This window comes from Cetorhinus maximus, chromosome 13 (assembly GCF_964194155.1).
Source record: "Cetorhinus maximus chromosome 13, sCetMax3.hap1.1, whole genome shotgun sequence".
NCBI lineage: Eukaryota > Metazoa > Chordata > Chondrichthyes > Lamniformes > Cetorhinidae > Cetorhinus > Cetorhinus maximus.
This window is the reverse complement of record NC_135891.1, coordinates 108643397-108655952: the sequence shown is the minus strand read 5'-3', so window position 1 is coordinate 108655952 and position 12556 is coordinate 108643397. Positions and strand designations below refer to the sequence as shown.

The 12556-nt window shown below is 47.1% G+C and overlaps 1 protein-coding gene across 8 annotated transcripts in view; it reads left to right on the top strand.

Moving 5' to 3' along the window:
- LOC144688934 (transducin-like enhancer protein 4) overlaps positions 1–12556 on the top strand; it is a 200474-nt gene that overhangs the window by 138643 nt on the left and 49275 nt on the right. For all 8 annotated transcript variants that reach the window (XM_078555984.1, XM_078555980.1, XM_078555983.1 and 5 more), the window contains exon 9: positions 8168–8287. In XM_078555984.1, coding sequence (XP_078412110.1) covers positions 8168–8287 — 120 coding nt within the window. The remainder of the gene's footprint in view (positions 1–8167; positions 8288–12556) is intronic.

The following is a 12556-nucleotide window of genomic DNA, read 5'->3' as shown; positions in this document are numbered from 1 at the left end:
TGTTTGAACCCCAGAGTGGAACTGGAACCTGGAACATTGTGACTCAGAGACAAGCATGCTATCAACTGAGCCACGGCTGACATTCTGTGTCATCTTTGTAGTGGGTGATTCAGGTATCAGGCAGCCAACGATTCTCAATGGCCAGGCAAGCAAAACTGCTGCTTGGTGGAGCACTACTAAGCCAGTCTATACTGTGTGAGTCAATCTCAGCCAGATCACCAGTAGGGGCACTCAAATCAGCCCATGGGGCCAGGAAAATCACCAATAAAACAACCCAGCAGCCAACACATTTGGATATGGGGGCAGAAGGCAATTTGATTGTGCCTCCTATAGTTGAATAACCCCAGTGGCAGGCTGCCAGCAGCTGGGGGAATCATACTCCAGCACCATGTCAGTAACTGAGATGTTGCGAATTTAATTGGTATTAATGTACTGTTGTTTAAAATAAATGGTTTCATGTCGGTTGGAAAGCAGGTAGTGTCTTCAGGAATGAAGAGAAGATAACACAAAGAAACACATCAAAACAAACCATCCATTGATCAGAGCACAGCCTAGAGCAATTAACCAAGCAGATTCAGGACTGTAAGGGTTAATATTCACAATGTTGAAGCACATTCAGGCAAACCCCCTACCAACAGTAATGTATGTAGCTTTTACAGCAAGCAATGATCATTTAAAATTCATTAATTCCGGCAGCTGCGCCTTCGAAAGTTCCTGATGCAGCAGATGGGAGAAGTGCTCCGTAAGGAAACACGGAGAGACTCTCTGCTGCGCCTCCATCTGCTCGAGCGCAGATAAATCAGTGCTGAGTAAAAATGGGCGGGAGTGAAGTCGGAAGCAATTCCACACTGTGGGTTCTGGGGCAGGAATGGTAAAGTGCAGTTTTGTTCCTGCCACCCTGCCCTCTTTGCCGGGTTGCCATGGTGTTGCTGCAGGTCCTACAGTGCCATTTGTCAGTGGGGCGTTTCCAATTGCTGCCACTTGCAAGTGCCAGGCTGGCACTGGGTGATGCCAGGGCACAAGGGAAGAGGAGTGGAGTGCTTCTGGTCTGTTTTTGCTCTTGCCTTTCTGCCCTTAAGTCATTGCCGTCCAATGCAAGGGTTTAATTGTCACAGGTTGTGATGTATTTGTAGCTTCTCTTTAGTAGGCAGGAAGTTGAAATGTCAAACTTGGTGGGGTACAACTTGGTGGAGTTGGCAGAGCATGGCATTGCCCTTGTGGAACTGGCAACCAGCAAGGAGTCAATAGGGATCATTTTGAGTTTGCGCGATAGTTTAAAACAGGGGATACCAAGTCCCCGGCTCCCTTTATATCTCTCTCAGTTTTTATTTCTGTTGGCCTAAATGAAAGTAAAACATCAGGAGTGATGTAAAAGGGGCTGCCAACTTGTTATTACCTGTTTCACAAAGTCAGTGTAACCCCCGTTGACTTGAAGGGAGGACTAGCAGAGAAACAATTTAAATTTAAATCCTTTCACCTGCCTGGTTCTTCCTCCTTGCTGGTTTAGAAGAATTGGGATTTCATTGAGTGGAAAGTGGATTTAACGGCCTCGTTCCCACTCAATTAAAAACCCAAACTGAGGCGACTGCTGCTCACGTCAGCTGTTACCATGTTGTTCTCTTGTCGTTGATATTCTCCTTTTCCAACAGTATTGACCACTTTCTGAGGTGTACACTGTAGGACCTCAATATCTTAGCCAAATGACATGCTGGCCCTGAGTGCCAGTGTTGGCCGACATTGAAACTGTTGATGTGTCACAGTGAAGCCCAATGCCTTCACGCACACCCAGCAGCTGCTACTGGGCACTGCTCAGGAACCCTGGCCCCATTCTCCTTTCTAACCCAGGAGGGCTGAAACCAATTGTAGTGCCTATCCTGCCGCCCTGGTTGAGATCAGTTAACCCAACAGAGACTGGAGCGTTGAACCTGGGACATTTCCCAGTCTGTATAGCTCAGCTAAATAATTGTGCATCACAGCTTTTGACCTCCTGTCACACATCAAAATCTCTGCTTCCTGACCAAAAATTCACCTCAGTGAGTGAGTGGCACTCGGTTTTAAAAAAAAAGTAACTCAATGGAATTAGGGATTTGATTTAAAAAGTTCCATCTACTTAAAACCTGAACGGCCTTGACAAGGTGGACGTGGAAAGGATGTTTCCTCTTGTGGGTGAGCCCAGGACTAGGGGGCACTGTTTTAAAATTAGGGGTTGCCATTATAGGACAGAGATGAGGAGAATTTTTTCTCAGAGGGTTGTGCGACTTTAGAACTCTCTGCCTTGGAAGGCTGTAGAGGTGGGGTCATTGAATTTTAAGGTGGAGGTAGATAGGTTCTTGTTAGGCAAGGGAATCAAAGGTTATCGGGGGTAGATGGGAATGTGGAAATCGAAACACAAACAGATCAGCCATGATCTTATTGAGTGGCGGAGCAGGCTCGAGGGGCCGAATGGTCTCCTCCTGTTCCTATTTCTTATGTTCTTATGTGACACACAACTATCATTTTAATCTCCATTTCAGCTTGTTTTAATCAGTAGGTGTGAACTAGCTTAAGGCAAGTTCAGGCACAGAGATTTGTATGCAGCATTATTTTTTATGCATCACGCCAGATGTTTACAAGGGGATAAAGCAGCATCGATGCTCATCGGCAAATGTTATGCAGGCAAGTGTTCTCAAATGGACTCTTCACCCCCCCACCCCACCCACAGCCACACCCTCACTGGAGGTCAGTAGAGTTTATTGAAGGTTTGACATTAGGTTTGGGCTACTGAGAGGCTCATTTCTCCTGGCATTCTCTGGGCTGGGCATATTTTAGTATGCCAGTGCCCCTGACTGCCAGCGGGCAGGTCTCGCATCACTGATGGCGAGAATAAAGGAAGCTTACATGATTTTCCAAAGACGGGGAGATCTGGGAAAAGATGCGAGCTTCGCGCATTTGGCAAATTGTTGTTGGCTGTGTGAGACCTTTGAGTGAGGAGCCATTGGCAGTTGTTGAATAAAGCAGTGGCTCTTGAGGTGCTCTGGCATGAGAGAGACTGCACCCTATGGCTCTGCCATTCTGCACTGCAATTGTAAATAGCAATGACCCAATCTTAGTTACTCTAGCAAATAAAACGTGTTTTTTCTTGCCGATTATGAGTCCGCACTGGACTCACCAACTCAACTTTCGGCCCACTGGCACTTGTGGAGCTGGTTCAGTGTACCTGATGTCATAGCGTTGCCCAGTTGTAACCACTGCCACTGAAACAAAGGCCCAAAATCGGCATAATGGCAAGGCCCGAATGCTCAAAGAAACTGGCCTCCATCTCTCCGGTTGGCATCATCTGAGTGTGACAGAGATTAAATTAAAGTAAATGGGCGAGGTTGTCATTAGTGCCAGTCTTCACAAAAGTGGCATTTTAATGGCAGGAAGTTAAAAGCCTCTTCAGATTGAATTCATTATTGGAGATAAATTGAATAGGTGATGCAGCAGTGATGCTCTGGCCTATTGTGCATTCTTTGTAACGACGTTCAATGGTAGTTCAATAATTGGCCAAATGGCAGAACATGTGTCGTTTTAATATTTTGACAGCTTGTCCAAATTGGACATATTGATCGGTCTCCCTCTATCCATTACCCACATGGGAGGCATGTGTAAGACCAAGCAGAACAATGATTTTGGTGTGGTTCAGTTATGCTGAGTGCGATAACACCTCCACATCTGCTGTGTTTTCCATCAGTGCTGCCACTGGTTGGCATTCTGGATGTTTCCGTGTCCATGCCATCTCGTAATGCTCGAAGGAATCATGGGCATCAAAGCCAATGCCGCTGTGATGCCCAACTACGTTTCTTGGATGCTGGCACACCCACATGCACAGGGTAGTTAAGTTTGTTGCTAGTATAACTCTGGTGTTAAATTGGCTGGGACTTGACGTTTCTAAACCGGGACTGCCGCCATGCCGGGCATGCGTAAAATCCGGCGTGATGGCGTCGGGTTGCGGACCTGATGTCAACATTGCCGATTTCCCATAACACGGTAGGTGGAGGGGTGTCAAAATCGGCAGCTCACTCGCTAATTTAAGAAAAATCATTAACGGGCATCTGAGCTTCTTAACAAGCCAGTTGACCTGCGTATTAAAGTACCCATGACATGATGTGGTTGGTGTGGGCAGGCGGGTGAGAGTGTGGAGTCCGCTTTTTCACCATCCGAGGTGAGAGAACGGGAAGGAAAGGAGGGTTACATCCTTTGTTGGGTGCTCTTTGTGCATCACTGGGGAGCACACCCCTCCGCTACCCCCCCCAATCCCCTCAAGGCGATACCCCACCCTTTGTGTCTCCCCCGCCTGGCCTCCAAAACCCCCCACCGTCACCTACCCGCACCCCCCCCACCCCACACATCACCCTCACCTCCCTCCCTAGGTTGCCTGATCCCTCCCTGCCCCAAAATGCCAGAGTTAACCCGAGTCCGGGATCCATTGTTGTCTTCATCATGTGATTGCTTACAGTCCCAGCAGCGCCCACTGATGAGTTCTGATGCTGCCGGCTGGGACTGCTAGAGGACGGGACTTCCTCCCACGGAGAGGGCGGAAGCCCCACTTCCTGCTTGTTTAGGCCGTCGGCAGTGCGTTATTACTGTGGGACGGCCTTTTTAAAAGTCGGTCGGTTCACAGCTGACCCTTCTAATGTGGGGCTGGTGGTGGTGAGGTGGGGCAGCAATGCAAACCACCCCCCCATCCAATAAAATCCAGCCCATTGAAAGAAAGAATAATGCCCAGGCAATCTTAGAGATGTTGGTGGTGGGATAAATATTGGCTTGGACACCGAGGAGAACTCCCCGGGCTATTCTTCGAAATAGTGGCCAGGGATCTTTTGGGTCCACCTGAGAGAGCTGGCTGAACCTCGGTTTAACATCTCACCTGAAAGACGGCACTTCTGACAGTGCAGCATTCCCTTAGTACTTCACTTGCAGTGTCAACCTTGATTTTTTATATATTTATTCGTTCTTGGGACGTGGGTGTCGCTGGCTAGGCCAGCAATTTTTGCCCATCCCATTGCCCTTGAGGGCATTTAAGAGTCAACCACATTGGTGTGGGTCTGGAGTCACATGTAGGCCAGACCAGGTAAGGACGGCAGATTTCCTTCCCTAAAGGATATTAATGATATTTGAGACATTGGAGTGGGGCCTGAATCCACTACCTTTTGATTCAGAGGCAGGTGGGCTACCACTTGCACCACAGCTAATGCCTAGCTAGAATTATACCTCTACTCTTTTGGTGTAGCCACAGTGTTGAGATCTAAATAAGCTGGATGAGGTACTGAGGGGGAATAAACAGCGCTGCAGGTGCTGCCTGGCCTAAACAAACAAATCAACAGGTTGTCAATAGTTACAGAGCATTGAGGGCAAACACTCCTGTCAGATGGGGTGTGTCATTCCATCACTATGACAGCTTATTTGCTCTCTGCCACCATGGTGGTGTGGCTCCAGAAGATAGAAGTAGTTTTGTGTTTTCACACTTGATTGGTTCAGGCCTTGTTTCTCATGGACTCCCCTCAATCTCGCTTGTTGAAGAGAGTTTTCGAAACATTGGAATTTGATAAGGGAGGCCACCGGGAGGTCACAGAAAGCAGCGATTTCAAAAGTGCCGATGTTTGTTTGCATTAATCCAGGTGGCTGTGTTTAAGAGTGTTTGATTAGGTCACTCATTATACTTTTACTGGGGAGGATCTTATTTGAAAGGACAGGCTGGTGTTCCGCAGGCGACGAAGGAAGAGATTTAAGCTGAAGAGCCACATTGCTAAAAAAACACAAACAGTTAAAGCTGAAGGATATATTTTATCATCAAAAGTGCTTTTGTCTTTTAATTCCTTCATTTTTCCCATCCTCTCAGCAGTTTGTTGCTTCATGCAACAGATTAGTATCAATAGACTGAATGGACCTTGTTAAATCTCAGCCACATTCAGGAGCTTTTTTTTTAACAAGATTTGCATCAAAGATGTGTAAAGCTGCACCCACAGCTCCCTTTCATAATCAGTGAACCATGCCACCCACATATATAATCTTTATACCCAGTACCGTCCTCCCCAACAAGTCTATATCCAAACGCCCCCACATATATAACCTTCATATCCAGAATCCCCCCACATATATAATCTTTATACCCAGTACCCCACCCCCCCAACAAGCCTATATCCAAACACCCCCACATATATAACCTTCATATCCAGAATCCCCCCCACATATATAATCTTTATACCCAGTACCCCACCCCCCGCCACCAACAAGTCTATATCCAAACACCCCCACATATATAAACTTCATATCCAGAATCCCCCTGCATATATAATCTTTAGACCCAGTACCCCCCCCAACAAGTCTATATCCAAACACCCCCACATATGTAACCTTCATATCCAGAATCCCCCCACATATATAATCTTTATACCCAGAGATCCTGCACATTAATCTTCGTACCCAGACATCACCACCCGCCACCCACCCCCGCTGACTTGTATAATCGTCATACCCAGCGCACTCTCTCGCTAATATTTCAGCCCCAGTTCCTTTTTTCATTTTTCCTGAAGGCATTTTCTTCTTCGTGTTGGGACATGGACAATGGATGCCCCCCACCCTTCACCCTTCCTGAGAATTATTCTCATGTGAGCCCTGACACCGAATATTAATGGACTATTTGACTTGGTGGGTAGCATGACCTCAGCGGTCCCAGCCCGCAGCCCAATGAGACCTGCTGATTATCCCCTGCCTAGCCCGATGGTGCTAAGTCCAGCTATTGATGCCGTGATAATACTTGCATCTAGATAGCGCCTTTTGTGCACAAGCACTTTGCAGTTTAACTTCAGAGCGCAGTGATTGTTATACAGGCCAGCAACAATCCGGTTGATCGGTTTTTGGTTTTATTGGTTGAGGAAGGAGAGAAGGTCTGATCACGGAACATCTCGGCCTGGATTTTGCGGGGGCTTTTGATGGCAAACTGTCGGAATTCGCCATCATCACCCCTCATTACTCACAGCAACTCCAGAATCAAAAATAACTTTGGATGCTGGAAATCTGAAATAAAAACAGAAAATGCTGGAAATACTCAGCAGGTCTGGCAGCATCGGCGGAGGGAGAAACAGAGTCAAATGTTTCAGGTCAATGAGTCTTCATCAGAACTGTTCTGAGACCATCTTTGTTCCTGTTATTAACCACTTTCTGTTTATGGTAGTGTAGCGATTCTCCTACTGGGTTAGTATTCCAGAGAGCTGGCCTGATCATCCATCCCACCATGGCAGTTTGAGAATTTTAATTCAATTAAAAACAGCCTGAAAATCGAGAGATGGTATCAGTAACAAAGTGACCATGATGATTTTGTCATTAAAAACCCAACTAGTTCACTAATGCCCTTAAGGGAAGGAAACCTGCTATCCTTACCTACCCTACATGTGAGTCCAGTCCCACGCTAGTTTGTTGATTTTTAACTGCCCTTTCACAAAACGCTCAGTTGTGTCAAACAGTTACCAACAGCTCAAGAAAGCAGCTCACCACCACCTTCTTAGGGGGCAAGTAAGGATGGGCAAATAAATGGCAGACTTGCCGACGTGGCCCACATCCTGAGAATTTGATAAAAGCAAAGAACTGCGAATGCTGGAAATCCAAAACAAAAACAGAAACAGAAATACCTGGAAAAACTCAGCAGGTCTGGCAGTTCTGTTGAAGGGTCACGAGGACTCGAAACGTCAACTGTGCTCTTCTCCGCCGATGCTGCCAGACCTGCTGAGTTTTTCCAGGTATTTCTGTTTCTGTTTTTGTCCTGAGAATTTGATGCTGCCAGCTCCTGAAATGTCGATCTTGTGCAAACTAAGACCAGATACAGGCTGAATCAGCAAGCAGACATGAGTGGGGATTCATTATGGTGACGTTATGTCATGTCAACAATACATTACACCAACACAGCGGCCAAGCTACCACAGGTAGTGTCTGTAGTTCAGTGGCCTTTTGCTTCACACATTCTTCTCGTGTAAATGTAACATAGCAACACACCTGAGAGGCCAGGCCTACAATGTAAAAACAAACTAGAGACCAGAATTTCCATAGGTGGTGTGGGCTGCTAAGGATGCACCTTTGACAAGTGAAAACAGCAACTGGGGGCAGAGAATTCAGAGGATTAACACATTTCAATGTCCTTATCTTTCCCCAGAGTAAATCTGTCTCTCCCTCCGACAGTGTGCGAGCTGAAGACAAGCACAGAGGCTCCCTCGACTACAGCACCGATGGCAAGAAGAGGAAGTGTGATGACAAAGACTCAGTGGGACATTATGTATGTTAAAAGAGTTCATATCCTATTGCCAGCATAATAGTTACAACACCAATGTGAGCAGGCTTGACTTTGAATCTCAATCTCGTACAGTTCTCTAGAGGCTAGCTTTTGATGACTTTTGAACAAAAATACCCAGTTCCTTTCCCTGCTAGCCCCCAGAGATACTAGCAGGCTTCCTGTGGCATTGTTTGCCGTGAATCAGAGCATATGGCGATTTACAACAGTAGGGGCCTTGTCAACAAAGTGCGATGATGAAAATGTGGCAAGAAATAAGGGCGACACTTAACAGGAAAGTGCATGTTATGTGCAAGATTTTAAATGTTAGGTCTTCCAGGGTGTTACTCTAGGTGAGTCAGGGGGTACGGTGTTTGATATCAATAGGGTTATTGTCAGCTTAGGGTGACCAGGAAAATGTTATATGCGAATGTTATATGTCAGACTTTCAGGCAATGTAGGCTGTATGCATGTCTTTTAATGTATTATAGACTGAGATAGAGATGTATGTCATAGAGTGTCAGTCGTGATTCAGTTGGCAGCACACTCAACTCTGTGTCTCCAGGTTCCAGGCCCACTCCAGGGCTCCAGCACAAAGATGCAGGCTGGTGTTCCAATGCAATACTGAGGGAGTGTTGCACTGTCAGAGGTGCCGTCTTTCAGATGAAGCGTTAAACTGATTTCCCCCCATCTGCCTGCTCAGGTGGATGTAAAAGATCCCAAGCACTATTTCAAAGAAGAGCAGGGGAAATATCCCCAATGTTCTGGCCAATATTTATCCCTCAATCACCATTGCAAAAAAACAGATTTTGTGATTATCCCAATGCTGTTTGTGGCAGTTTGCTGTGCGCAAATTGGCTGCTGCATTTCCTACATTACATCGGTGACTGCACTTCAAGAAGTACTTCATTGGCTATAAAGCGCTTTGAGATACTCGGTGGTCATGAAAAGTGCTATATAAATACATATATCCATAGATGAAAAGCAAATCATCAGATGAACACATGCCATTCACTAACTTGTGACTTTAAAGAGCTGGTATAGTGTCCAGATGTTTCTCTACTGTCTAAGGAGAGTGAGCCTGACCCAACACTCTGCCCCTTTTATTCTTAAGCTGAGCGACCAGTCTGCAGAATGCCAATTGCTGTATATTTGGAAACATGTGGGGCCATCTCTTCACGTTATTTGTATTAGTAGACTCACAATTTATATCTAGTTCCCCAAACCTAGGGGCATTTGGACCACAGACTGCAGCAAGTAAAGTGAGATGTGTGTGTCTCCTGTTGACAGCATTTCTGTGTACTATAGTAGCATTTGAAATGTTGCCTGTGAGACCCAGGAATCTGGTTAAATGCTCTTTCTGGATGTTGTGGCCCACTCTGTCCTGTTGGCACTTTAAGAATTTTTTGACACCAAGGAAGACATAAAGGATAGCAGGCTCGAAGTTCCATGTTTGCTGCTCTGTTCCTTGTCTCTTGTAGTAACGCTTTTAAGTGTGAAGTGTGGATTTAATTCCCTTGAAGCGTTGGATTATCAGGGAGAAAAGTGATGCTGGTGTAATTTGCGTGGACTTGTCAGTTTTCAAGATTGGGATCGCTTTTCACTCCCAAGGCCAGGGGGTAGCACGAATGGCTGCAGGGGAAAGACCCCTTTATTCCATCCCAGCCTTAGAAGAGCAGCCCAACCACAGTGAAGCAGGTTTTTCCAAGTCCTCCACGAAACATTCCATGGCCTCACTGAGTACGATTGACAATTTACAGCTTCAACAACTGGATGGAGACTTCAAGCTCATTTGATGCCTGGCCCATTCCAGCCAGCAGACGCAGTAAACTCTCACTTTGGACTTGATTCACACCCAACTCCTAGAGGTGGAAGACCCAGGTCAAACCAAGTGCACTGCTCAGTCCTTGGGGTTGTGCGAAAATAGTTCTATTGTGGTGAACGTGTACAAGAAAATTTCCTCTGATTGCCATTTCTAATGAAATTGTAAACACAATCTTTAAGAATGCTTGTATGGTTCAATAGAACCAGGCAACATGAAAAATCTTGAAGTAGGTCTACAATGTCACTGACATATCAGGCAGAATCTCCTGTTGGTGACAAGGGTCTCGCCTGCCAGCTGGAGAGCCAATGAGAGACCCGTGCTGCCTTTTCTTTGGAAGATCCACTGGATCCCAATCAGACAGATCCAGGGACACCAGTGGGTCTTCCTCCAGAATCAAGTCCCGGAGGCAGAAGCCCCGCCCGCCAAGAGCTGCCGGCCAATTAGATGCTAGCAGTTCCTGTGATTGACAGCACCATGGAAATAGCTGTGGCTGCTGTCAGAACAGCACCACCACCACCCCGGAGTCCCAGAACCCAGGAGAAGGGTAAATAATGATGGGGGGGGTGGGGTGGTGTGCGGGGCTGGTTTCTTGGGGTCAAGTCGCATGGAGGTGGGGGCTGGAAGCAAGGGCAGGAATGTGGTTCTCAGCAAGTACCCCACCCTTGCCTGATGCCCATGCTCCAATCAGGCACTGAGTGGTCAAGGGGACCCACCCCTCAACTCCGTCCAGGTGACAGGCAGTCTGCACACTTTTACCAGTCGTGCAGGCCACATGGCGAGAGTCCCGCCTGGAGCTGGTTTAATTCCAGCAGTGGTAGGAAGAGGCCCTCCAGTGGTCATTAATTGGCCACTTAAGGGTCTTAATTGGCGGCAGGACAGGAAGGTCGACCATGGACCTGCCCACCCAGAACTTAATTTCGGTGGGGGCAGGATGGTGGCAGAGCTTAGGCATGCCCCCGCCCAACCTAATTAAGTAACCTTCCCGCCTCCAAGCTCAGCACCTCCAGGAGCAGAAGATTTCGTCCATAGTGACGAGAGGGACATTAGTCGCTGTGACACCGCAGTCAATATCGAGGGAGGTAACTTAGTGGTTGTGTTGCTGGATTTGTAATCCCGAGTCTTCACTAATAACCTGGAGACACGAGTTCAAAATCCCACCCTGGCAACTTGCAACTTTGAATTCAGTTAATTTAAAAAATCTGCGATGAAATGCTACTTTCAGTAATGGTGACCATGAAGATAATCGTATAAAAACCTACCTGATACACTAATGTCCTCCAGGGTAGGAAATGTGGCCTCCTTGTCTGGCCTACATGTGACACCAGACCTGCAGCAATGTGGTTGGCTCTTAGCTGCCCTCTGAAATTGCCCAGCAAGTCACTCAGCTGCATCAAACTGTTGCAAAAAAGGAATAGTAAGAATAAAACCGCACGGACCATCCAGCACCCACCTAAGCGTTGGATTTAGGTGCTACAAATGCACACCCAGTCCAGCCGAGGCTGCAGCCCTCCTCACAAAAGTGTGAGAACTGGTGGCAAAGTCAGGAGAGCTATCCCACAGACTAGTCAAGCCACAGCCTGACATATTCATATTCACACCCATATCTATAAGCCATCTCCCAGCACTATCCAAACTCCTTCATCACTGTTTTTATTGCTTCATTCTTTCAAGGGATGTGGGCGTTGTTGACCAGGCCAGCATTTGTTGATCATCCCCAACTGCCCTTGACCTGAGTGGCTTGGCTAGGCCATTTCAGAGGGCAGTTAAGAGGCAACCACATTGCCGTGGGTCTGGAGTCACGTGTAGGCCAGACTAGGTAAGGATGGCAGATTTCCTTCCCTAAAGGGGCATTAGTGAACTAGATGGGTTTTTTTTTACGAGAACTGATGATAGTTTCACTGTCACCGTTACTGAGACTAGCTTCCAATTCCGGACTTGTTTATTCCACCAGCTGCCGTGGTGGGATTTGAATTAATGTCCCCAGAGCATTAGCCTGGGCCTCTGGATTACTAGCCCAGTGACATTACCACTATGCCACCATCTCCCTGTCTCCACCATTCCTGGATATGCCCTGTTCCCGCCATTGGACAGACCCACCAGAGGTGGCGGCACTGTGGTATACAGACGGGAGGGAGTGACTCTGGGGTTCCTCAACATCAGTACGGATGCCACGTAGTTTCCATGGTATCAGGTCAAACATGGGCAAGAAAACCTCCTGCTGATTACCAGCAAACTTCCTCCCTGAACAGGTGAATCAGAACTCCTCCATGTTGAACACCATTTGGAAGAAGCACTGAGGGGAGCAACGGCACTGAATGTACTCTGGGTGGGTGTCTTCAATATCGATCACCAAGAGTGGCTCAGTGGCACCCCTATTGACCAAGCTGGCCAAGTCCTAAAGAGCGTATCTGTCAGACTGGGCCTGCGGCAAGTGTTGAGAGAGCCCACAG